At 35.0% G+C, this 27,395-nt stretch overlaps 2 protein-coding genes across 2 annotated transcripts; one reads left to right on the forward strand and one right to left on the reverse strand.

Annotated features, from left to right (window-relative positions):
• Positions 1-372: 372 nt before the first annotated feature.
• LOC136040759 (uncharacterized) lies at positions 373-27,057 on the reverse strand. Its single transcript, XM_065725079.1, has 3 exons — positions 26,821-27,057; positions 7,053-8,622; positions 373-578 (listed from the first exon to the last, which is right to left on the reverse strand). The coding sequence occupies exons 2-3, from the start codon at positions 8,613-8,615 to the stop codon at positions 504-506; spliced, it is 1,638 nt and encodes a 545-aa protein (XP_065581151.1). The 5' UTR covers positions 8,616-8,622; positions 26,821-27,057; the 3' UTR covers positions 373-503.
• LOC136040685 (uncharacterized) lies at positions 12,531-14,382 on the forward strand. The gene is made up of 2 exons (XM_065724983.1): positions 12,531-12,677; positions 13,117-14,382. Exons 1-2 carry the CDS (start codon positions 12,531-12,533, stop codon positions 14,380-14,382), a joined length of 1,413 nt encoding a protein of 470 aa, XP_065581055.1.
• Positions 27,058-27,395: the final 338 nt, after the last annotated feature.

The raw sequence follows: 27,395 nt of genomic DNA on the forward strand, positions 1-27,395 counted from the left end.
GGATTTGGCAAGAATTTTGAATGTATTTCTTAAGATAAAGTTATGAACTAAGTAAACAATTTCAAACAAATGAATTTAATAACATATCTTGAAGTTTGACTAGAGTAAGATATCATAGTATCAAATTTACTGTTCCTAAGTTACCCTAAAAGTTATCCAAGGCAAGAATCCTGAACTACGAGGGAAGGCATCAATAACAAATCCTCTAGCTCTAGGATAGCGGCTATATAACATCAAAACCGTAGATGGAAATCGAAATCTCAAAGAATCCCACTAAAAAAATATTGATTAGCATTCAGGTCATTTTCGTCAGCCAGGGCTGACCTGAAAAATTTTTGTCTAGATCTTACAACACGTCTCTGTAGAAGGAGATATTTAGTCATTAGAATTTATTTCCCGGCTTAATAACTTTTAAAAGATTTGACAGATTCTTTTAAAAAGCACATATATACAAACCAGAAATACAAACACAGATATAAATTTTTAATGTCAAATAATTCATTTTATGACTTCTTCCTACTTCTCATCTTTGATAACTGACTTACCAGCATCATGACTTTGGGTGAAGATAGTAAGGACTAGAAAAGTAAAAGATCAAAATTACTGTACAAAAAAGCTAGGAGAATGCCTTAATTTAAGTCAAAATGGGTACGAAAGCAAAGAACCCTAGTGAAATAGAAAATGATAAATTAGAAAGTAAGTTACAAAATATTAAAAACTTTGAGACCTTCTAATAGTTTCAAATAGGCCAATTGATTTTAAAAGTTGCATTCGATTTAACGAACCCTAATTAATTAACTAGTCTGCTTTTTTCGCTTTTATCTCTATATTTGCCAGAAAATGAACTGAGAAAGGTAAATTGAACCTGGCTTTGGTAAATTGAACAGGAAGTTTGGCAGAAAATTTGAAGTTGCTATAACTTGAGCCGTATAAGAAATTTTGAGCAGACCTTCAGGTTCTGGAAGTTGAGACCTGAAACAGTCAAAACAAAGAAAAAGACCAACAAAAAATCAAGCATTTTGAGAAAATTTTACATCTCTTGCTTCCTTTCGCAAGAAGAAATGCGAACTCCAGTAGTAAAATTAAAAAGGGAGTAAATAAACATCTGCATCATTCAATCTGGGAAACCCAAATGAATCATCATATTTTGCAAGAGGCCAAAGCGTGAGCTGTAGGAGTTCGAATTTCTTGTCAGAAATTCTTTAATCAAGAGTTCTTAATAGTAGTTTCTAAGTCAACTATTTAGTGAAACAGTAAATACTTTTTAGTTCCGTTTATAATATTCCCATTACACACTGAATGTTGAGAGGAGAGTGACACATCGTTTCACTATAGACATTTCCTCTGGTTTTAGTCTTATGTTGTAACATAAATGCTGGAAGTTTCTTTGTAATGGAAGTTGTTCTTATTTATTTTTTCTCTTCGTGTGTTTAGTTGTCGTTTTTTTGTTGTTTTTTTTGTATTATTTTTTTAAAACATATTTATGGTTTTTCGCCTTTTTCATTTTTTCCGTTGAAAAAGGCTCCTGGAAAGGGGGCCGAAATATACGGAATATTTTTTTAAATTAAAGTGTTGTTTCGTTTTTATTTCTTGTTCACAGCTTTTTTGAAATTAAAACCCGATATTTTTTTGTTTAATTTTTCGTAAAGCGTGAGCCGTACAAGAAATTAGGAACACACCGTCAGGTTGAGTAAGGTGAGACCTGAAACAGTCAAGACAGTGAAGTAGACTAACAAAAAATCAACCACTTGGTGAAAATTTTACACCTCTTGTTTCCTTTTACAAGAAGAAAATGTGAACTCCAGTATTAAAATAAGCGAGTTAATAAATATCTGAATCATTCCTAAAGCATGAGCTGTCGAGTTCAAATTTCTTGCCAGAAATTCTTTACAGAAAAATTCTTAATAGTAGTTCCAAAGTCAACTTTTTAGTGAAACAGTAAATACTTATTAGTGGAAATAGAAAGAATCCGTTCGTACAAAAAAAAGCCTTTAAAGTTAACTAGGAACTACAAAAAAAAAGTAAAATCTACTTAGTTGTTAACTTGTAAATAAATCAACCGAGGCTCTAATCGCGTAAGTTCGGGGTAATGTGAACAAGCCAGACACGTCCGCTGAATAGTATAGTGTTAATCCTTCCCCTTTATTTCCAATTTTTGTACTACTTACACGGATTCCCCCCCACCCACCAAAAGCACAATCTTTATCAATCTGTCATCCTTCATCTATGAAACATGCCATTATAGCCATAGAAAGTGGGATTGAACCACATTTTTCGTAGAGATTGTTGTTTGACACGGTCAGTCACACGGTTAATTTTAAGTTTGAACTCACACATTAAGTTTAAATCACTTAAACCAAAATACGGCATAATTTATAGTTTTTAATAGCCTCATGATATTCAGATTGAGATGGTCGAAGTTTGAGACGTAAGATCAGAGTGTAGTCAATGGCATTTTACCCTGAAAATTTATTTCTAATTTCAGGGAATGGGCTTCTATCCTAGGTCCGTATTTTTCAACATTTGATTGGAAAATCGAAAACAAAACCAACTGTGTGCAATCGTTTTGTACTTTACTTAAAGTATAGGTTGTACACCCCGTATCTGTATTAAATTTTATAGTTTTTTTTTTGGAAAATAAATAGCAAATGGTACTCATTAAACTGAAATTAAAGCGCATGGGAAGCTGATAAAAGAGCTTTAGGGCTAGGAGCAAATTTTATTCAGAAATTCGGTAAATTACTATATTGAGATTGGCTATAAAGTAGTTAGGGCTATGATAGCATGTAGAGCAAAAGCTATTAAAATAACCATGACTTCCCCAAATTCTAAATGGCAAGATTGTGATTTTCTTGGAGACGAGGTTGAGTTTCCTCTCTTATCAGTTTTCTAAACTCTGATCAGAATCTCCGTTCAGTCACCTACAGAAAAAATTAAGAATGCCATCTGGCAACTTAGTTCGACTTAAATGCTGTCAGTGATGATTTAAGTCCATTGACTAGTCAATTTTAAAATCACTAGAGTATTCGTAGGACGAAACTTTGCTTTTATAGTTCAGCTAAACCCCCAAGTAGAACATTTCATTCAATGGCGGGGCTGACATACTTATTAAATACACTACAAATATATAAGCTTACTCTGCTCATTTTAAGTTTTAATTCGTCGTTTGTTTTTATCTGAATACCTAGTTTTTATTTATTTAATTTTTATAAGAGCCTATAACATTAAAGATACAACTAAAAAGCAGCAGGGATGTTAATGAAAAAGCATTGACCTTTATAGAACAGAGACGAACTTTTCCCACGAAGTATCTGTGAGGTATATAATACAAGACCAAGATAATTGTAGAAAACTATTGAATGTTTTACAGTCGGTCGTTGCTGACAACACTAATGGAGTAGTTACTAGCTAACTAGTGCAGTTACTAGACCACTAAACGAGGTCACTTTATGGGATGGTGTTACTAAGGGAATCATCATTAACAATTTTTTTGTTACTTTGTATCATTTCATTTAGTTTTCAGTTTGGTCTGAAAACAGTCTCTGTGCAGAGACCTCGTCAATTAAATGTCATTTTCACTATATGTAAATATGGACATTTTTTTCCAAGAAAAATAGAAACAAAAATATTGGTTGTCATTAGATATAAATCTGTAAGGCCTAGTATTTTTTTTTTTTTATAGGAAGCCTTTATACAGTCATCTCGTCAATTAACGTGATTTTCTTTATACATATTGGCATGGTCGACTCCATTCAGCAAAACTTATGAAAACCCATACCCTGACTCTACAGTTCTGGTTAAACTACCTTAGCCTATAGCTTCAATAAGGCCACCAGACGTGGGCCCTTCACCTCAAAGTTAGGGGTCTAGAGGAAGGTTAGACATACCAATAAGAGGCATTAAAGCATGAACTAAGAAGCCGTGAAATAGAGGCTATGTATCAAATTATTGAGGATCTATAAAGTGAAGATAGAGATAGTAATGATAGTAAGATATCGCATTGAGATGCCATTCAATTTGAGGGAAGGAGTCCGTCTAGACAAATTTCAGTCAAAGAGAGGAATGCCACTTCGACAAAGAACAGAATGAAATTCAGAAGGGATGGGCAAACCATTTTGAAAGAGTGTCAAGCAGTGACAATTTCGTAGAAAACTTATCTACAAAGATGCAGTTTTTATAAAAAAATTTAATTACTACTACTAACAGCTCATCGTAGCACCAAACCGTGCCTCCATCTTTTTCACCCTCCCAGGAAGTTCACGTTTCCTTTAAATCTTTCTTTATGATATCCTCCAATCACATCCCAGACGAAGACGACCTGCTCCGCAGAACGTGCCCTAGCCATCTCAACCTTTCTTTCATTATGGCCCTAGAAAGCGGGATTGACCCACATTTTTCGCACAGCCTACTGTTTGAAATATAGTCAGTCAGTCGGGTACCCTAAACAATCTGTAGACAATTTCTCTGAAAAACATCTAGCAAATCTTCATTTGTTTTTTGGAGCCCCCCCCCCCTACTTCAGAACCATATTTGACCGATATTATCCCTGAGGCTTCTAATATTCTAATCTTGGTTTGCAGACTTATCTTTCTATTCTTCCAAACTATTTTTTAACTGTGAAAAAACATCCTGAGTCTAGGCTACTCACTTTTAACATCTTCACTGCTCCCTTCGTTTTCGCTAATAATGCTACCAAGGTAAGCGAAGCTGCCCACCTGATCAATCTTTTCGTTACCCAACGTCACCTTTTCATCTTCACTTGTTCCTAGCCTTAGAGACTTAGTCTTGTTAACATTAATTTTCAAACGTATTCTAGCACACTGAACTCGCAAAACCTCTAAAGGTCATTCATTTTGCTCACATTTTCATCTAGGGTGCTTAAATCATCAGCATAATCTTAGTCCAGGAGAGTTTTTCCCCTCCATTTGATTCTTTGGTTTCCCATTGCCTTTCTTGTGCTCCTTAAGACAAAGTCTAGTGATTTTAGGGAAAGATTCCTGAGACCAAAAAAGGTTGAATCGAATAGTTATTCATAACGATGTTATCAAATAACTAATACAAGAACAATGCTGACATCCTGTCCTTTGGATTTTAGATTACTAGACCGTTTGCATTTGTTTCAGCATATACAAATACTTTCGAGAAGATATCATCCCCAGATTTTATATCAGATAAGTAGGCTTATGTATTGAAGTGACCAGTTAGTAGTAAAGTCAAGAGTTAAGGAGAACTCTTATTTTAGACAGCATGAATTAACGTAATGGATTCCATAAAAGGAAATATAGTTCCGGTTGCCAAGGACAGAATTGTAATATGGAAAGATCGATGTTATACAAATGATTTGAATGTCCATGGTCAATGTGTTGGTAAAATAAATGAATTCCGAAGGTTTTCAGTTAAGGGCGCGAAAATAGGTTTCGAACATTGAGTTAAAAGAAGCAAGTAACCTAACGCAAGAACAAGAGAAGGTGACCAGGTAGTGTTAGGTGACAATAAAACATATCGAAGTGGTAGTTTCACTGGCAAAGGTAGTAAATCAGTAAGGGACATGAATACAATGCAGGTGCAAAAAGTAAAATATGCAAGGTGCAAAATGTTTTTTTGCATTTCAAAAAGTTTGAAAGAATGGCAACACACAAAAAAGATACAAGAAGACATGGGATAGGAAGAAGTTGCTCACAATTCCTTTGAAACATATGCACTTCAAAATTTAAAGAATGTGTGCTAAACACTCTCCAGAAGCATTGTCAGAGGGGGTCCGAAGAGTGGATGGATATAATACAAGGTTCACAGAAAATGCGGTTTGGTCCCACTCTCTGAGTCTATAATGGAAGAAAGATTTCCAGGGTCAGGTCGAAAATTTTACTAGATTCCAGTCCCACCGGGGCGAAACAAAAAGTCCTCTGATGGGCTCGGAGGTTTACAGGAAAGTATTCAAATGAATTGGGAACTTTAGAAGAGAAAGCAAAGAATGACGCTTTGAACAGAGCAGAATGAAAGATTTGCCGCATCTATGACTACTATGGAGATTAGGTATGCAAGCGTTGGAATATTGATAATTTTTGATAAATAGCATATCCTGAAAGTATTATTAGACTTTTACTGAATTGACATAAAATTTTGAGCTGAGCAACGAGCCCAATGAAAAGATTTATGCAATCACATCCAAAAATTGAATCCCTAAGCTACTTAAAAAAAAATTTGAAAATAAAAACTCACATTGGCTTTGCTTTAAGGATAAATAAAGTATGTTACACAAAGACGTTTTTGAAACCGTTTTCTGTTTGGCCATTTTTCTGTTTTCTTATTTTTCTTAAGAGTCTTCTTTTGAATAATTTTTTATTTGGAGCTTAATTGTTAAGCGTGATCTATTTAGGACTGTTTATTGGTGATCAAATAACTAAGACTTTTCCCACTTTAGTTCTCATACTTGGGCCCTTTGTCTCACGCAGAAGTGCACACAAATTTGAAATATCAGGTTTAGTAGTGCTGGCCAATAATCTACAAAGAATTCGAGCTAGTCTTATCACGATTAGCTTTGAGATAACCTCATCGCGTCTATACTTCTCAGACATAGCGAGTAAAAAGTTAAATGATGACCAACAAAATAGCTAAGAACCAAATATTCTGTTTTCTGATGAGTTAAGGTTTGATTTTTTTTTTTCTTTGTTTCAGAAAAGCAAGGCCTTAACAAAAACAAAGAAAAGCTGATAACTTTGAAGTAAATTTAATAGATCTACTAAGTTCAGTTGCAGAAGAACATCACCAGCTATATGTCATGGCTCATATAAACAAACGACAATAATATTGAAGATCAGGGAATGGCAAATGTAATATGGTACTGTCCATGTTTAAGCAAAAGGAAGAAGTGAATGAGTAGACTACACATATTGTTAGTATTTTTATTTAGTTCATTAATATGTTTTTATGCCAAAAAAACTATTAGCCTATATCAGGTTATTCATACAGGCCATCGAATATTTAGAATGTTTCCCGTGCCCAAAGAAAAAATTGCTTTCAGATCGGTAGATAAAGTAAAGAGAAAACATTACCAGTTTTTTCTTGCTGAGTATCAAATCGAGAATGTTCTTGCTTATCTCAAATTTCCCAGCCCTGATCATTGTAGTGGGTACAAATTTCATTTGGGGAACTGGTGAAGAGGGGCCATCGTCTTCATTACCAGATGCATGAGAGTCAGATTTCTTTTTGCCTCTTTTCTTTTGAGGTGACCCTTGATTGGCCCCTGGATCCACCTGTATCATTTTCTTAGGTCTTCCCCTTTTTGGTCTTGGTGTGTCAACCTTGGAATGCTCATTAACTAGTTTCTCTTGACAATTTGTAGTACTTGATGTTTGACTTGGTGATTGAAATACTTCACTCCTAGATAATACTGGATTCGACTGTTCCACATGAGTAGGGGGAAGGTACTGGGAACTCCACAGGTGACTGCTTGACTGCAAGTTACTGGTCTGAGTGAAATACCGTTCCGAATCATTGTGCCAATTTTCTTCAGCACATTTTGTAGGGGTGGCATGATGGTGTAGAACTTTTGATGGCGGTGCAAAATCAGGAAGCATTTGAACTGGTGGTAAATCATCACTTTCCTGATTAAGTTGTGACTCCGCCCATTGGATGGGCTGATCCGTAGTGCGAAGTATTCGTAAAGAGACAGGACTTGCGGGAAGAGGCACTGGTAAAGGTGCAGGAGAATCAAGCTTCATCAATTCATGACGATCTGATGTAGATGAACTAGTAGAGCTTGGTGAACGATTGGGACCATTATAACCATACCGTGCTTTCTTAGGAGGTAGTCTTACTCCATAGGGAAACTTTGGTGATGGAACACTTGATTCATTGGTTGGATTTACTGGACTTGGAGTCCAATTTTCAGAAAAACTATGTTTCCTTAAATCACGGGGCTGATCATCTGGATCCGAAAAATCAAGTTCGCGCTTTGGAGACACTTTAAGTTTAAGTGGGACAGTTTGTTCCTCCAGTTCTGTTCCATGTTTACTCGCAGCACCATAGTAATAGGTTTCTGCAATTGAACCTGGTGAAAACGAACCAGGACTAAAACCACCACTAGGAGAAAAAGGACTTGCAACAGAAAACCCACCAGGCGAAAAAGCCCTTGGCGAAAAAGCGCTTGGTGGGCGCTCTTTAGGAGACGGAAACAAGAAGTCGTTAGACTTTTTAGGATGTTCAATACCTATATGTCGAGAAGACTGCATGACCGACGCTGCTCTGCTAATAATCCCGTATTTTAGTATACTACTTGGTTCATCTATGTCACTAGCAAAAGATCGTGGGCTTACTGACGGCATAACACTAGTAGAATGATTTAATGGCGGTGGGGTAGTCAAATTCTGACTTAAAAAACTGTTTCTTTGAGAATCCTGGTTAAACCTGTCAATACTTGGCCATGACTGACTTCGTTCAAAGTCAGAAGTTGGGGGATGGAGCATGTGAAGAGGAGCTAAAGGTGGCATAGGTGAATGTCTAGGAGGGAAAACGCGAGTAATAGTGAGTTGACTTCCTGGGCTTGGTGAATCAGAAGATTGAGATGAACGACTGAGTAGAAAATTATTCTGGTTTCCTGACAAGAACTTGTCCATAATATACCTGGAAGAGACAAAATATTCAAAAGAAGGAGACTTCACAAAAGAGCTAAAAATTTCAGTTCTTTTACACAACTGAAAAACAAAATATGACTAAATTCATTCAACCTAGTCGGTTCTGGCAATTTCTTTCCTCTTTTTTACAAGAAGATTCAGAGCATTATCATTTGCTGGAGCACATGCAGGAAATCTCTACATTTATAATAAGTTTTATGCACTAAACAGCAAACAGCTTGCCTAACTTCCATGATTGAAATATTCATTGTAGACAAACAGTTAATATCAGAGGTTAATATAGTTGACCTCCGGATTTGGCTATGGTACATATAGCTGACCTCCAGATTTGGCTATGGTACATATAGTTGACCTCCGGATTTGACTATGGTACATATAGTCGACCTCCACATATATGGTACATATAGTTGACCTCTGGATTTGGCTATGGTATATATTTTCAAGCAAAACAGCAGTGCTAGAAATTAGCTTAACTTAGAATATTCAATCAATGCGCTGCAAAAACATACATTTTTTTTACTAATGCGATACGAAGCGATTGGACAGTGAGATAGGGAAGGGGGCTGATTGGGTTTTTCCCACCTCGGAATTTCATTTAATTAAGAATATTGTTGCTGTTACCTATTTTAAAAGAACAGGCCCTTGTAAAGATATATTACTGCTTCATATTAATTTTTTTTTTGTTCCTGATACCACCAAGTCTAAACCTTTTTCCAGATTGACATTGACTTTGACTTGGCTGAGATAACATGTGGAGCCCCTCAATGTACCAACTTAGCCCATCTACTTTTCCCTACAGTAATTATGTCATAGATAACAAGGATGACCAATTTAAACACGTTAACGACCTCCCTCCACTCTTTAAATTCATAGTGTACAAAATCCTAGCTATCCCTCACTTCAACCCTGATCTTTTAGCAGAATTCGAAGAAGATCCAAGTACACATAGTTCATAAATCAACTACACCGAAACTGGAACTTTAAGATTTAGCATAAAACAAGATTTCGTTATCCCGGCTCGCTGGTATTTGCTTGCTTTCTCAGCTGCAGTCCTAAGAGTTAATTTCAGTGCTGCAATGGACTTAAGTCTTCAATTTGAATATTGCTGCGTGAGTTAGTTAACTTAAAAATGGCATTTCTAACACATATACATTCCCTATTAGAATATGTATGCCTTATCCAGTGGTCTCAGATTCTCAATATCATTACCTAACTGATGTTGCAAAAGGAGTACATAAAACAGCAGCTAAAATCATCATTGGAGAAAAACTTGTTGATTATAAATCTGATCTTCAATTTTTAAAGATTAACACCATAAGAAATCAACAATTTGCATTAAACAATAAGTTTTGGGGAATTTCTTCTTGCTAGCCCCTAGCAACATATTCTACACCCTGCTGCCAACTCATTAGTTAACAGAAGAAGAAGAAGCTAGTGAAGGTGGTTTGCAGAACTAAGCCATTCATTCATGCTTGTTTTTTATTTTTATTATTGTGTCTAATAGAATGCCTTTGGACTATGACTAAAAAACAACACCATTTAGTTTGGAATTATTTTTATCAAAAACTACAAAAGCTATTCTGAAATAAACATATGTAATTCAATTTATGACCCGTTATAATCTGCGTTGATTATTGCTAGTTTATTGTGCTTGCAGAAATACAGCAGTGAATTGTCATTGTTCATTTTCTTCCCTATAGCAAATTGACTAGAGCTTCAATGTCATGTATCCCTACTTGTACCGAAATTTGGAGCACAGCACCCTGAAACACGTTTGTTTACATACAGAGCAACTAAAATATGCTATAACCTGCCCTTTATTGCTGACGACTAAGTTACTGTCGAGCCAATTTAAATTTATTTAGATAATATAAGACAAGATATTTAGGCTAAAAATTGTCTGTCATAAACCTAGAATTTGTATCTTAGAAAAAGCCAGTAAAATGACAAGAAAAGAAAAATTGACACCAAAAGCATATAATTGAGCCAATTGTTACAAAAAGAAGACTGATAATAGGGCCAACGCACAAGAAAAGAAACATTAGCATGCACAAATATATTAAAATCAGTTACAAAAATCTAAAACATTTTTTGCTGGCTTGTATAATTATTAACTGAATATCAGGAAAAACAGTTACTTGATAAGATTGTAAAAATGAAAAAGCAAAAGTATTAATGCATAAAAAAATAGGATGAACAAACAAAACGAGTAAACTTAGTCACGAATATGCAACTAGTATTTTACTATGAACAGCTTTCCAACCTAACCAAGACTTAAAGCTTGCTCACGCATCCTCAGTCCTGTTCCCTGCATTTAAAAAATACTAATAGAATAAAACCTATAACCCAATTCAAAATTCCTTTATCTTGGGAGATGAGTTTCTGAAACTCCTAACAAATCTAGATCAAAACATCTAAAGCAAAACATGGATGGCAACAGTCTTTTAACTTCCTAGGATCCTAGATCAAAGATTTTATTAAAAGAGAAGAATCCCTCTTAAAAGAGAAGAGGGATTACATTTGGCTAGGAGCCAACAGCGCCTTTTCAAGACTGAACAATACTTAGAATGGTTACAACTAGGCAGGAAGAAGGTCCCAGGACTCCCACTTGGATGGAGACTATGTGCAAGCATAGGCAAACTTATTAAACATTCACGCCAGCAAATATACTAAAATAAGGAAGTGACCAATAAAGAAATGCGTAGCAAGACTAAACAGTCCAAAAAATCTCATCACAAAAAACAAACAATATAGAATGCATTTACAATCTCCAGTGTATTCCTATGTTGTTAAACAGTTTATAGTTTTTTCAAAGAGCAATAACCCTTAAGATCAACGTTGAATACTGTTTGCATTGATTATTTTTGGTTACCCACGAAAGGCCCAACTGAATGATACAATGAGGCTGTGGAAGCAGGGTTTTCTCCAAAGGATAGGGACAGAAAACAGACTTTATAGACCTATTAGAAAATAAACTACTACAAACATGCTTTTCAATCAAATATACGTTAAAATATATTCCTAATTGTAAAATACCCGTATTGAGAGAATCCTTTGCAAATTTTACGTGCTCGTTTTCTGTAGTTGAATTATAGTTAAGTTTTCACTCATTGCATTTTCAGAAAATTGAATTAGCATCAATTTGTCCTATAAAAATCAGCATTTTTAGTACAATAGATAGAAGGTAAATAGAAGACCAGTTAAACATAGGGGCAAAAATAAAGTTTAGAGGGGGAATATAAAGAATATGCCAACAAAATTAGCCACTATACCCAGACTCAATCATTTGGCTGTCAAACAGTATGAACGCAATTAGTGCTATCCCCATTATTTCAGTTTACTCGCAAGGTATGCAAGCAGGTGATTATATTTATGCTCAGTTCAGATATTATAAACTTTAGCCAGGGAAAATAAAGACAGGGATACCTGTTAAGGACGGTTACTATAACTACAAAGTTAATTATTACAGCACTGGTAAAGTTAAGGTTGTGACATTGGAAAACATTTGGCTGTATGTGCAAAAGCATGCTGATGCCCTAAAAGATTAGAGGGAAAATGTACAAAAGGTGGTTAAATCATAAGCAGATGGCATAAACAGATTGCCTGATGTGTTTGCTTCAGTTTCATCAATGCAGATTGAATTAAGTAGCCTGTAAGATGGGACTCAGGATGAAATCAGCAAAAAGATACAGGACGAGTTTTCACGAATCTAGGGTGTACCTCGCTCACAGTTTAGAGATCATTTCTTGGACACTATGAATCAGTCTTTGTACAACGCCATTGACTTGCAGTTCCAGTCATGGTTTGATGTGATCACGGAAAGTTTGAATGTTCTTAAGATCTAATGTAATCCAGGATAGTGGTAAATTGTTAAAGCTTGAAACCAAACTGGGTGACATGAATCAAAGTACCCTTTTGGATGAAGTTATTATTTCTGGTATCAACACTTCTGCTCGTGATTTGGTTAAGAACGCTAAACTTCTTGGAGATGTTGATCAAACTAAAGCTCCGATTGAGCTGACCCTTGCTCCTGAAGCTTCGTCAGTAGACACTTCCTCCTTCTAGTAATAGAAGGAGGAGGTGTTACATACCTCCTTCTAGTAATCCAGCGATATTTTTTGATGTTTTTGAACAAGTACTTGTTAAGTTGGCAGAGTGAAAAAAATAGTTCTTATGTTGGATGATTTCAATGTTGACCTACTAACTTCAGATTCTAATGTTAACAGAAAATTTCTTAAAAATATGCTTGCATTAGGTTTTCTACCTAGCATTTCTCTGCCTACTAGATTTACAACAGCCACTATTATCATGCTGAACAATATATTTTGCAGTCTCCATTCATTGAGAGCAGTAAAATGGTTTGTGATATTGTCTGACCACTTCCCAGTTAGTGCTCTTTTTGATGTTTCCCAAAATTCTCCCCAAGTCAGTAAAAACCTTTGGGAAAGAATAAAGATTCACAGAGAGAATTGATTAATGGAAGCTCATTGATGATCATGATTGGTCTTCTGTTTTTGGATCAGATAATGTAAATGATTGGTCTTCTGTTTTTGGATCAGATAATGTAAATGATTGGTCTTCTGTTTTTGGATCAGATAATGTAAATGATTGGTCTTCTGTTTTTGGATCAGATAATGTAAATGATTGGTCTTCTGTTTTTGGATCAGATAATGTAAATGATTGGTCTTCTGTTTTTGGATCAGATAATGTAAATGATTGGTCTTCTGTTTTTGGATCAGATAATGTAAATGATTGGTCTTCTGTTTTTGGATCAGATAATGTAAATGATTGGTCTTCTGTTTTTGGATCAGATAATGTAAATGATTGGTCTTCTGTTTTTGGATCAGATAATGTAAATGATTGGTCTTCTGTTTTTGGATCAGATAATGTAAATGATTGGTCTTCTGTTTTTGGATCAGATAATGTAAATGATTGGTCTTCTGTTTTTGGATCAGATAATGTAAATGATTGGTCTTCTGTTTTTGGATCAGATAATGTAAATGATTGGTCTTCTGTTTTTGGATCAGATAATGTAAATGATTGGTCTTCTGTTTTTGGATCAGATAATGTAAATGATTGGTCTTCTGTTTTTGGATCAGATAATGTAAATGATTGGTCTTCTGTTTTTGGATCAGATAATGTAAATGATTGGTCTTCTGTTTTTGGATCAGATAATGTAAATGATTGGTCTTCTGTTTTTGGATCAGATAATGTAAATGATTGGTCTTCTGTTTTTGGATCAGATAATGTAAATGATTGGTCTTCTGTTTTTGGATCAGATAATGTAAATGATTGGTCTTCTGTTTTTGGATCAGATAATGTAAATGATTGGTCTTCTGTTTTTGGATCAGATAATGTAAATGATTGGTCTTCTGTTTTTGGATCAGATAATGTAAATGATTGGTCTTCTGTTTTTGGATCAGATAATGTAAATGATTGGTCTTCTGTTTTTGGATCAGATAATGTAAATGATTGGTCTTCTGTTTTTGGATCAGATAATGTAAATGATTGGTCTTCTGTTTTTGGATCAGATAATGTAAATGATTGGTCTTCTGTTTTTGGATCAGATAATGTAAATGATTGGTCTTCTGTTTTTGGATCAGATAATGTAAATGATTGGTCTTCTGTTTTTGGATCAGATAATGTAAATGATTGGTCTTCTGTTTTTGGATCAGATAATGTAAATGAAGCATTTTCGCGTTTTGCTAGCCAAATGTCGCTATTAACAGACATGGCCACTTCTTCTTGAGTTAAGCATAAGAATTATTTACAGAAATATGATCCATGGATTTCTGATGGGATTATTTTGTCAATTAGGGTTAAAAATAAAAAGTATGAAAACTATTTTTCAGTTAAAACAGAGAATTTGTTTCAAGATAATCATCCCTATAGGAATAAATTGAATTCTACTGTAAGGTTTGCTAAATATTATAAAGATAGGTTTGACTAATACAAATTTGACAAGAGAAAGACATGGAACCTTACTAATCAAAAGAGTCAACCAAACCAATATTCAAGTATTAGTGTTGATTGTCTTAAAGTTAATGGGAAAAATAATTCAGACTGTAAAATAATTATGAATACTTTTGGTGATTGAGTTTATTACTGCTGGATCTAGGCTGGCATCTAGTGTAAAGTCAATTCCAGGGCACCCTGATCTTGATGATTTTGTCTCTTCTGGTAAATTATTTCTGTATTACGAAATTACTCATCACGATGTGAAGAAAACTATTTTGAAACTTAAAACCATTCAACTACAAATGATTTTAGATTTTCTTCTCAAATTGTCAAACAAGTAGAATCCAATATTTCTTCTCTCTTTGCACATGTTTTTAATTTACCTTTAGTTAAGGGAATTTTCCCTGATTTGCTTGAAAAGGCAAATGTTATTACTTTTTATAAAAGTAGGAGTTCCACTAACCCTTCAAACTATAGAGGTGTATCTCTCCTTTCTGTTTTTAGCAAAATTTCTGAAAAATTTGCACATAGGCATCTTAATAATTTTCTTTTCAATAATAAATCTTACATGCATCTTAATATGGATTTATTAAAGTCAGGTCATTGATTTGGCAGTACATGATCTTTTACTTGAAATAAAAGATGCTCTTGACAGTAGTCAAAGTGCCTTGGCGATATTTCTTGGTGTTGTCAAGGCATTTGATACTGTTGATCATCATTTGCATCTTATGAAATTAAAACAATATGTATTCTGATCAAGTTCTGTTAGTTTTTTTTTAGATTGAATCTTTCTGATAGGGAGCTAGAGTGCTTTAATTGTGAAAGTGCTATTCCTTCTAATTGTTTTCCTATATCATGTGGTTCCTCAAGGCTCTGTCTTGAGACCTATCTTATTCCTTCTTTTTATAAATGATTTGCCTGAAATTTTACCTCTGTTTAAAGTTATTATGCTTGCTGATGATATAGTAGACTACTTTTAGGATCGCATTCTGACTTGGCTAGATTATTTTTAGACCTTAATGTGACACTTTCACTAGGAATCTACTTGTTCTCAATAAAAATAAATGTCAATATATGTTGTTTTCACATACAGGTATAGTTCAAAGCAGTTCTTTTTCTATTTTTCTGAATAACATTAAACTTAAATATGTTTGCCATTTTAAGTATCTAGGAATTTTTCTAGATGAAAATTTATCTTTCCAAGAACATATTAAAATCCTGCTTCTGAAAATATCAAGAAATATTGGGTTTCTTTCACAGTTACACCATCATTTTCCTCAAAATATTTTGAAGACAGTTTATTTTTCTCTTGTTCATCCTTATTTCCTTTATTGTACTTCAGTTTGGGCATCTATGTTTGTATCTATTTATAAACCAGTACAAATTTTGCAAAATAAAGCACAAGATACTTTTAAAAAATTGATTGTTCAGCTTCAGTAAGACACCTATATGGGTTTTCCAGTATATTTTCTAATGTTTCAAAGAAACAAGTTGCAACATTATAGTGTCAGGTTGTTTTCTTTTTCTTGTTTCATTCTGGGAAAACATAGTGTAAGGTTGCTATTGTTTCTCTTGTTTTATTTTGCAAAGACGTACCCTTTTAAATTATTGAAAATATAGTCTGCATGATGATTTTTTCATTTCATTTATAACAGGTAATGTGCTTAAGTATGCCATAAGGCATTTGCGTTTTCGTTTATTAACAGTGTTTATGTCTTGTTGTATATAAAATCTTATTCTACTCTACTCTCTTATAATTTGTTGTAAAACTTCATAGGCTATACAAAACAGTACATTGAATATGTTTAAGCTTATAAACTACTAGCTGTTGGGGTGGCGCTTCATGCCGCCCCAACACCTAGTTGGTGGGGGCGCTTCGCAACCCCCAACCCCCCCCCCCCCCCGCACTTAAGTCGTTACGCGCTATTGTAGTTGTACCCCTGTGTCCCGCCTGTGAATATAGATAGATATATATATATGTTTTTAATTACGTAAAACTTGCAAATATACAACATTCTTCACTGTCCCATTGTCTGTGCATATAAATAGATTGTCGGGTTTACCGACTCTTGAACATGCAATATATAATTGTCCATGGGTAAAACAATCCGTTTCAGATCTATATCTCATTATTCTAATGATTGCCCTTGAGCTTTGTTGATGATGATTGCTAATCAAACATTCCCTGTGTCCCCGTCGTCATTTATATATCCCCCTGTGCCCCCGGCGTCCCCGTTGTAGTTGTGTCCCTGTGTCCTGGTCGTCATTTATATTCCCTGTGTTTCGGTTGTCATTTGTGTCCTGGTGTTTTTTTCATTTTTATTTTTTTACCTTTTTTTATTTTTTTCCTTTTTTTTAAGTTTTTTTCTTTTTAGGTTTTTTCTTTTTTTTAGCTTTTTCACGCCATATTAGTTACGCGCAATTGTAGTTGTGTCCCTGTGTCCCACCTGTGAATATAGATAGATATATATATGTTTGTAAAACTTGCGAATATACAACATTCTTTGCTGTCCCATTGTCTGTGCAAATAAATAGATTGTCAGGTTTACCGACGCTTGAACATGCAACATATAATTGTTCATGGGAAAAACAATCCGTATTCAGATCTATACCTCATTATTATAATGATTGCCCTTGAGCTTTGTTGATGGTGATTGCTAATTGAACATTCCCTGTGTCCCAGTCGTCATTTATATATCCCCCTGTCCCCCCCCGGCGTCCCCGTTGTAGTTGTGTCCCTGTGTCCCGGTCGTCATTTATATTCCCTGTGTCCCGGTCATTATTTGTGTCCTGGTGTCCCAGTCTGTAATTTCTCTTTGAATGTCCCAGTCGTCATTTGTGTCCTGGTGTCCCGGTCTGTAATTTCGTCAGTCAACAAACATGACGTCAGTCGACAAACATGACGTCATGATGTCAGTCAACAGACAAACAACTAATTTTTGTATATATAGATATACAAGAACTGTAGATTATCTTACTGATTGCCATTTCAAGTCAGTATGAAGTTTGAGGATTGGACTGTGGTTTTGTACCCCAGACAGACAAGACATGCACATGAAACAAAAATGTCCAATAAATAAAACCTCAAACCTAAGTTAAGGACAGCTACCACTTGTAGTAACTGTCCTGCCCCTAGAGAGGATTTCTGACAGTGATAAATCATTTTAAATATTCATTTTAAACATCCATAAACTGTCCCAAATGTCAAAGATAGAAGAAGTTATAAAAGAAATAGTCAAATACAAACCTAGACTTGCTTGCTTTGTCAGAGATAAAATGGACAGGCATGAAGTCCACCAATGGATAAAATTAATATTCAGAAACACTGAATCAAAAAGGAAATGAGGAGTTACTCTTATCATGACAAATAAAAAAATTCCTGTCTTACCATGGATCCTTGCTACCAAGTGTGTCAAACCACATAGAAACTCTTTTTTGTGGTTTATTCTGCACCAAGAAATTATGCAAGCACACTATAGATTACTACACAGATGCTTTCTTATACTTGAGTATAGAAATTCAATTTACAGTTTTATTCACTCTTTGAAGCTTTACACAAGATACCAATGGAGAAAACACCGATTTTTAGTTTTAGAAGTACATATGGGGTCACAATTAGTGATAAGGAAAAAGTTAAAGAAAGATGGGTGGAACATTTTGAGAATGTGCTAAACCGAGATACAGTTGCAGGAAAAGATATAGATGAAAATGAAAAAGTTTGTGATACCTTGGATGTGAAGGAAGATTTGTTTAGTGAGGAAGAATTAGCGACAGTACTAGAAGGATTAAAAAATAATAAGGCCCCAGGTGCTGATAGTATGATTAATGAGTTCCTTAAATATGGTGGCTCTGAGGTTAGGAATAAGCTACTGAAGATTATGAACATGATTTTTGAAAAAGGGGAAGTACCCAATGATTTTAGGAAAACCTTAATTAAACCACTGTATAAGAAAGGTGACAAGAGTGAATGTCGGAATTATCGAGGCATTAGTCTGGTCTCTGTAGGTAGCAAATTACTGAGTAATATGATACTTTTTAGACTGAGACATGCTGTAGATAAAGTTTTAAGGGAAGAACAATGCGGTTTTAGAAAAGGTAGAGGATGTGTCGACCATGTTTTCACTCTTAGGTTAATAATTGAGAAGTCCCTTCGTTGTCAAACACCTTTGGTCCTTAGTTTTATCGATTATGAGCAAGCTTTCGATTCTGTTGATAGAACAGCGTTAACAAAGGTCTTATCGTTATATGGTATACCAGAAAATACATTAAAGTGATTTGCGCTATGTACGAGAATAATACTGCTGCGGTTAAGGTAGGAAATGAGGTTAGCAACTGGTTTTGTATTAAATCAGGAGTTAAGCAGGGTTGTGTTCTATCCCCCTTTATATGGATCATTTTGATGGACTTCGTCTTAAGGAGCACAGGAAAGGCAATTGGAGACCATGGAATCAAATGGGGAGGAAGAACGCTCCTGAACTTAGATTATGCTGATGATTTAAGCATATTAGATGAAAGTGTGAGCAAAATGAATGAATTTTTAGAGGTTTTACGAGTTCAGGGTGCTAAAATAGGCTTGAAAATTAATGTTAAGAAGACTAAGTCACTAAGGTTAGGAATAAGTGAAGATGAACAGGTGACCTTAGGTAACGAAAAGATTGATCAGGTTGGGAGCTTCAGTTACCTTGGTAGCATTATTAGTAAAGATGGTGGGAGCAGTGAAGATGTTAAAAGTAGAATAGCTAAAGCTCAGGGTGTTTTTTCACAGTTAAAAAAAGTTTGGAAGAATAGAAAGATAAGCCTACAAACCAAGATTAGAATATTGGAAGCTACAGTGATGACAGTGGTCAAATATGGCTCTGAAGCATGGACACTCCGAAAAGCAGATGAAAATTTACTAGATGTTTTCCAGAGAAATTGCCTACGGATTGTTCTGGGTACCCGGCTGACTGACCGTATTTCAAACAGTAGGTTGTACGAAAAGTGTGGTTCAATCCCGCTTTCTGGGGCTATAATGAAAGAAAGGTTGAGATGGCTAGGCCACGTTCTACGGATGAAGGATGACAGATTACCGAAGATTGTCCTTTTTGGCCAACCGTCTGGGGCTACACGGAAAGCAGGTCGTCCTTGTCTGGGTTGGGAGGATGTCATAAATAAGGATTTAAAGGAAATGGGAACTTCCTGGGAGGGTGTAAAGAGGGAGGCTTTAAATAGATTAGGTTGGAGGAGGAGCGTGCGTAGCTGTGTTGGCCTCAGGCGGCTTGGTGCTGCAGTGAGTTATTAGTAGTAGTAGTAGTAGTTAATGTTATGATCCAAGCCTTGATCCTCCTATTTTTTTTATTTTTTTTTGGGGGGGGGTTCATGAAAAGAAGAAAACATCCCTTCTTCTATATTTTGTAAGATACCCTTTATGCATCTTCACAAAAGAATTATAAAGACCTTATACCCTTTCTAATATTTTTATGATTTGTGGCCTATACAATGTTTCATTAAAGATTCCAACACTAAGGTTGGCAATGACCAAGATTACTACCTCTAAGCATTGGGGTATCATGGTATTGAGAAGTAGAATAAGAATAATGAACTCCTCATTGATTTTGCAGCAGCAGATGACTTGACTGTTGGAGGAAGCATATTCCAGCACAGGTTGAGCCTGAATAGGGGGGGGGGTCTTTTCTTTGTGAGTGTTTAGTAAGCCACTATAGTTTTTGAAAAATGAAGGCAAAACATAATTCATCTGCTTTTTTATGTTTTTTTTTTTTTTTAGGCAGAATATGGGAGTTTACACTATATATATGTTATTCAGGGAGCTGACTCTTCCCTTGAAATACCAGAGTAGCCAATAGAACAAGCATATTTGGGTATAGTGTAAACAGAGCAGAAAGAGAATTGGAAGCACACTTCTTTAGTACCTTAAATCACAGCTTGGAGTGATATAAGGATTTTCCATCCTTGTGATGGTCCAGTGACGAAAAAAATTCGTTTGGTGTAGCTTATGGTTATTGATCTAGAATCTGCAGCTTCCCAATTGTAAAGGAACTCCGGGCAGAGCCATTCCATATCAAGGTGGGATTTGAGCATGTCAGTTGAAGTTGCAGAAACTCTTTCCTCAGACAGTTGATTCCACAGATTGATGACTCTTCGGCTGAAGAAACGACTTCTATGTCTACTTGTAGAATGCTGCATGGGGAGCTTCATTGAATGTACTCTAGTACCATAATGCAAGGCTGTGCAAAGAGACCAGGAAGTGTGTTTTTACAAAGGATTTTCTTGGTTAAAATCATATCACCCCTTTTCCTTTGGCATGTCATTGTTGGCAGCTTCAAACAACGTAGTCTTTCTTCATATGAAAATTTTTTCACGCTCCAAACCATCTTAGTGGCACGACACTGGACATGCTCAAGCAACTTCTTCTTTTCTTTTTTTTAAAGGGGCTGCCAATGACATTCTGACCTCCAGACGTGGTTGTACAAGCACCTTAAATAACTTCATAAAAATTCTTGTCAGCTCGAGATGGTTCTTTTTATGGTACCAAAGGATTTATTTGCAGAAGATGAAACAGACTTAGCATGGCTGCTAGACCTATGAGGGAGTTTAAGGAGGGAAAAAGAAAAGCTAGCTCTGTGGTTGATGGTTTGACATGTAACATTTCCAGGGGGATTGGCCTTAGAAAAGGGGGTGAGGATTTAAGGATACTAATCAACAATATTGTGGTTTTAAGTTGACTCTCGTGTCTAAGTCTAATGTATCATTTATGATGTCTATGTGCTTTATGGCTTTTAGGTCATCAAATAATTTTTATCTACCAGGAACTTTCTCAGCATGGCTTTTAACAATAACCAAAAAAGAGGAAATGGTTGAGCACCTTGAGGAGTTTCATTGGACAAAGGGAAGGGAAATGAAATAATGATTAAGATATTTGACTAATGATTAGACACTAAGAATCTTTGCATGATCCTAATTACAACACAGAGTGACATGTCTACCAGAAGTGAAATATGTTCGGAATTTATTTGATTTTGTGCTTCTATATTGCAGTTTTAGCTTTGAATTTGCAACTTTGAAGATTAGAAACTCTGAAATACCAACTTCAATGGGAATCCAAAATGTTATGCTATAATCAGATTCAATAAGAGCCCTCCTTGATATTTAATCATCAATACTTAATCATCTAGCATCTTTTTCAGTGAATAATACCCAAATAATTATGAGTCTAAACAGTTAAAACCTGCATATGTGCATATCAATACCAACAATTATATTACAGTTTCCAATTACATTTTCTTCAATATATTGAAGAAAATGTAACTAGAGGTCTCAGATAAATGTACTTCCGGTACGATAGATTAAAAAAAAAGGCTACCATTTATGACATTAAATGAAAACAAAACTTTTTTTAACTGAAAGTAAGGAGCAACATTAAAAGTTATAAAAAACATAAATTCTGCATATGAAGAGGTTAACCCCCTCCTCAATACCTTGATCTTTATGCTAAAGCTTTTAGCACTTTCAAAAAGCATACTATCCTAACTGAACAACCCCTGTGTTTCAGAAGCCATTCTTAAAAAATTGGGACAACAGTAAAACTTCAGTGTAAAGAGCAAGGAATTGAGGAAGGGGGTAGCCTTTTCATATATAGAACAATATCTGTTCATTCTAATATTTCTCATTATTTTCAGTTGAAAAGAAACCTGTTGTTTTTCCTTTAATTTCTGATTGTTATTCAAACACTGCTACCCCCCCCCCTTACAGGAAATTTCAATGAAAATTTTCTCCCACATACACCCCCCCTGTAAAATTCCCTCTAGACAGTTCTATCCCTATCGACCCCCCCATTGTAAAATTTCTTGTATATGATTCAGCCTCAAAAATTTCCTTAGCATTACTCCCCTGCTGAAAATACCTCCCTGCCCCCCCCCCCTAGCAGCTGGTTGGTTTGCAATCACTTTTGACTTAAAAAAGACTAGAAATCTCAACTTCTCATCAAACAAGCATCCTTCAAAGTTGCTATGACCATGAGGTGGAGATGGGGATGAGGTACAATGGGGTTCTATGATTATTTTTTTTTTTTTTTGCAGTTAGGGAGGAAAGGATGTCTCAAAGGTTGTATTTTGATACCAAAATCTCCCAACTCTCAATGAGCCTTCAGATAAATACAGAATTAGTTCTAAGGAAGAGAGATGGGGAGGGTGCAGATAGATATTGATACAAAATCCCCAGAACTGTATTCAGGACTTTTGTTTGGAGGCTTTTTTTTGGTGGGGGAGTAGACACAAACCTTTAGAATATTAAACATATGAAATTGATATTCAATCCCTCTTGGTTTCTGGTCTATGTTGCTATTATGAAAGTAAAGAGTAAAATTGAACCCCAACATGACCAGAATTCATACCATATAGGAGAGGGATTGACCATTCCTTATCCCTATCTCTTCCTCATGGTTGTAGAAATTTGGAGGATGTTCATTCAATCAGAAATTGTGAGTTCTAGTCCCCTTCTTATAAGTCAAAAGTGACTGGAAACCAAACAGCCACAGGAAGGGAGGTGGTGGTTATTTTCCAAGTTTTTGTGTGTGTGTATATGTGTGTGTGGGGGGGGGGTATTTTCTGACAGTGACAGGGCAAATACATAAAACATAAACAGACATAAAAAAAAGAATCAAATCTAGATTTAATGGTTTGTGACATCCAATTTCCTTTGGTTTTGTGGACACAAAAAACAGAGTTTTTTTATTAATCATATAGACAGGCTTATATACATCACAACTTTTAAAAACAAACAATTTCAACAAGGTTGAATATTTAAAGATTCTAACTTGTGTTTCACCCAATAATGTTGCCTCATATTTGCAGAATACTGAAAAAGTGAGTATGTAGTTCAGTTGTACAGGGGGTCAGTTAAATGAGGCTGAGTTGCACCATGGTTCAATTGAATAAGGTACCAAATGATGTTTATAATATCTTCCTAGCCAAATCACCCTTGGTGTTTTTACCATTGTTTTACTATGAGTATGCAGGTCTATATATTTACTAATTTTTTCCCCTGATTTGTACCCTGGGCTATTAGTTAGACTATCTTTACTCTTGTTTTGTGTTCTTTTCTCATCAACACTTGGGTCAAAAATAAAAACTATTGCATGTGGCTTTGAGCATACATCTGCCTTTTTAGGTTGATTACATAGGGAAAAAGGCATGGGGTAAAATTCTAGTTTAGTGACTTCTTGCTATCTCAGAAAGGGATTAGGTTAGGAAAATGATAACTTCAGGAATGGGTCTAAAGGCTAAAGTAGCTTATACCCCAGGAAGGTATTTTAAAGTACCCACCTCTACTCTTTCTCTCTCTAGAGGGCCCTGAAATTTGGCTGTATGACAGGTCTATACCTAATGAAATTTTGACAAAACAACATTTTACCTAAATTTTCAGTTACCAATTGCTTTCTCAGCCTTTAGTTCTGAAAAGGCAATTCCTGTTATTTGAGTAGAATTTTGAGCCATATGAATGTTTTTTTTTTTTTCAAAATTTAGGAAATGCATATCTTTATAACCTTATAAATTGGGATTGAGCAAAGTTTTGAAGCTGAAAAGAATTTTGTTGTACTTTATTCAAGCAGAAGATCTATTTTGCAAGGTTTCACTTTTATAACACACATATCTTTAAAGGTCCTCATAGGTGAGGACCCTTTCAAGGGAGAGGAAGTGGAGGTAGGTACTTCAAAATATCTTCCCAGGAAATACTTTAGCCTGTAGACTCATCCTTGAAAGTTTCATTTTCTTAACCTAACCCCTTTGTGAGATAGCAAGAATTCACTAAACTAGAATTTTACTATTCATATTATTGACCTAAAAATAAAATGAAGATATCACTAGATGCAATTTTTATGTCCTTTCTGAACAGAATAATTGCTTTTCTTGCAAATTCAATTTTAAGCCCTTTTAGGACCCTAGAAAATAATAATGTCATCCTATATTTTCTGAAAATAAAAATGAGTTACAACATTTTTTTCAAACTTATTATTTCATTATAAGTCCTTTTTATAAAAGTTTTATAATTCACAAACACTGATTTGTCAAGATTAAGTTGAATAAAAAAATAAAAACAAATCTGGTATATTTTTGGATAAGGTTTATATTAATAGCCTATTCAGGTGGTTAAGAAATAAACTTACCTATATAGTCAGAAATGCACCCTGAATCCAATTTTAGCATGCATTTGAGTCAGAGATAAAATTGGTAAAATTCTAATCCATTGACTTTTTCGAAAATCCACGTTTTTATAGATTGGGGATTGAAACTTCCACAACAAGGTTCTCTGATACGCTGAATCTGATGTGTGATTTTTGTATATATATCAAAAACTTACTTTGGTCAGAAGGTGGACGTTAATCTAAATAAATCTACTATGCAAAAGTTTGTGAATTCTATTTGTTCTGTACCATTTAAAATGTTAAATATAAATAACAGAAAAAAAAACCAGACCAAATCAAACAGTTTGTGATAACAAACAGTAGTAAGGAGCGACCCAGCTCAATAGTAACCAAAACTAATAAATATAATTTTATAATAATAGTTACATCAAAAGAATTGCATTTTAATGATGATTTCAAATATATAAGTTTCATTAAGTTTAGACTTAACCATCATAACTTACGAGCCTGAGAAAATTTGCCTTATTTTAGATAATAGGGGGAAACGCCCCTTAAAAGTCATAGAATCTTAACAAAAATCACACCTTCAGATTCAGCATATCAAAGGACCTTACAGTAGAAGTTTCAAGCTCCTATCAACAAAAATGTAGAATTTTGCATTTTTTGCCACAAGACAGATCACTGATGCATGTTTATTTGTTGTTTTTTCCCCCAAGGGAGATTGTATCGACCCAGTGCTCCTAGAATGTTGTGAGAGGGCTCACCCTAATGGAAATTGAAAGTTTTAGTGCCCTTTTTAAGTGATCAAAAAATTGGACCCCTCCCTTGCTCATTTTTCTCCCAGTTCAAATCCGGATCAAAATCTGAGATAGCCATTTTATTCAGCATACTCGAAAAATCTAATAACTATGTCTTTGGGGACAACTTACTCCCCGACAGTCCCTGTGGGAGTGGCTGCAAGTTAAAAACCTTGATCAGTGTTTACATATAGTAATGGTTATTGGGAAGTGTATAGACACTTTCAGGGGGATGTTTTTGGCTGGGGGAGGGGTTGAGGGGATGGGGTTGTTATGTGGGGGGAGTTTTCCATGGAGGAATTTGTCATGGGGAAAAAGATTTCCATGAAGGGGGTGCAGGATTTCTTAGAATTTTTTTAAAGAACAATGAAAAAATAAGTATGAAAAGTTTCTTCAACTTAGAGAGAGAGAGAGAGAGAGAGAGAGAGAGAGAGAGAGAGAGAGAGAGAGAGAGAGAGAGAGAGACAGAGAGAGAGAGAGATCGGTAAGACTTCTGCTTATTTATCCCACCAAGTTTCATCCAGACCCCTCCAATCTAAGCGTTTTCCATGATTTTAGGTTCCCCCACCCCTAACTCCCCAATGTCACCAGATCTGGTCAGGATTTAAAATAAGAGCTTTGAGACATAATATCCTTCTAAATACCAAACTTCATTAAGATCTGATCACCCATTTGTAAGTTACAAATAGCCTACATCTTTCTAATTTTTTCAAATTAATATAACATAATAACCTTACCCAATTGTAGAAAAGAATCATAATTTTGAGTGAGAAGTCCCTTAAAAATTCAAAGTCTTATCTGTATTACTCCTGTCAAAAGCCCTTTAAAGATAAGAGTTTATGGGTTTAAATACCTTCATTCCAGTCTTGAACTATACCATAAAAGGTGATAATTGTTTCTCAATGCAGGTGAAGTAATTATGAGTAATTATGGAATATAGTAGCTTAAAAAACAGTGAAAAGTTGAATTTTTCAAAGGTAAGCAAGGATTTACACTTTTAATAGTAATATAGGATCAAATTTGACGAAAATATAAGCTGTAATGCAAAAAAACTGCATTATATAGAGGAGGGGGAAGGGGTATAGTTAGGGATCTCAAAATAATTTCCTGGGATATACTTTAGCCTGTAGACACATCCCTGAAAGTTTCAATTCTCTAGCCCAACAACTTTCCAAGATAGCAAAAAGTCAATGGATTAGAATTTTACCATAAAATTAACCCCCCAGCCCTATATACACCAATTCGGGTTATATATTTGCATATTAGAAAGAGGAGTAAATATCAAACTTACCTCTATAGCCTAGTCAGAATTGGATCCTGAATCCAAATTTTAACATTCATTTGTGTCAGAAATGGACTTCACACTCGCCCTGCTCATTAACTACCAGAAAAAATAAAAACCAAATCTTAGATGAGGTTGCCAACCAGAAACTCGGCTAAGGAGATCCACCAATTCAAGTAATAGCTATTTTACATCTATATTCCACAGCCTTCCTTGCTTCGTTTAGATTCTATACGAGTAAAGGCTGTAACTCGATTGCATCTTTAATAGATGGTATTACAGAATAAGAAAAAATAATGTAAAGTTAGAAAGTTCATAGTCTGTAATAGATAAAAATATTTGCAATATATGCTTTACCAACCAAGTCTTAAAGCTACAAATAAAACCTATTGTTGTTTTTTATTTCTAAGCCTCATAGTCAGATGAAGGTTGGAGAAGGTTCTTGTCTTGGCTGATAATCTTGAGGTACTTCAGAATGCCGTTGATGTTGTTTGCTCTGGACTGAATGAAATCCGTCTTGTAGTCGCTACTTTCAAAACAGAATTTCTTGTTTTCGAACCGAATATCACTTCCAATGATACAAT

Source organism: Artemia franciscana, chromosome 21, assembly GCF_032884065.1.
Source record: "Artemia franciscana chromosome 21, ASM3288406v1, whole genome shotgun sequence".
Lineage (NCBI taxonomy): Eukaryota > Metazoa > Arthropoda > Branchiopoda > Anostraca > Artemiidae > Artemia > Artemia franciscana.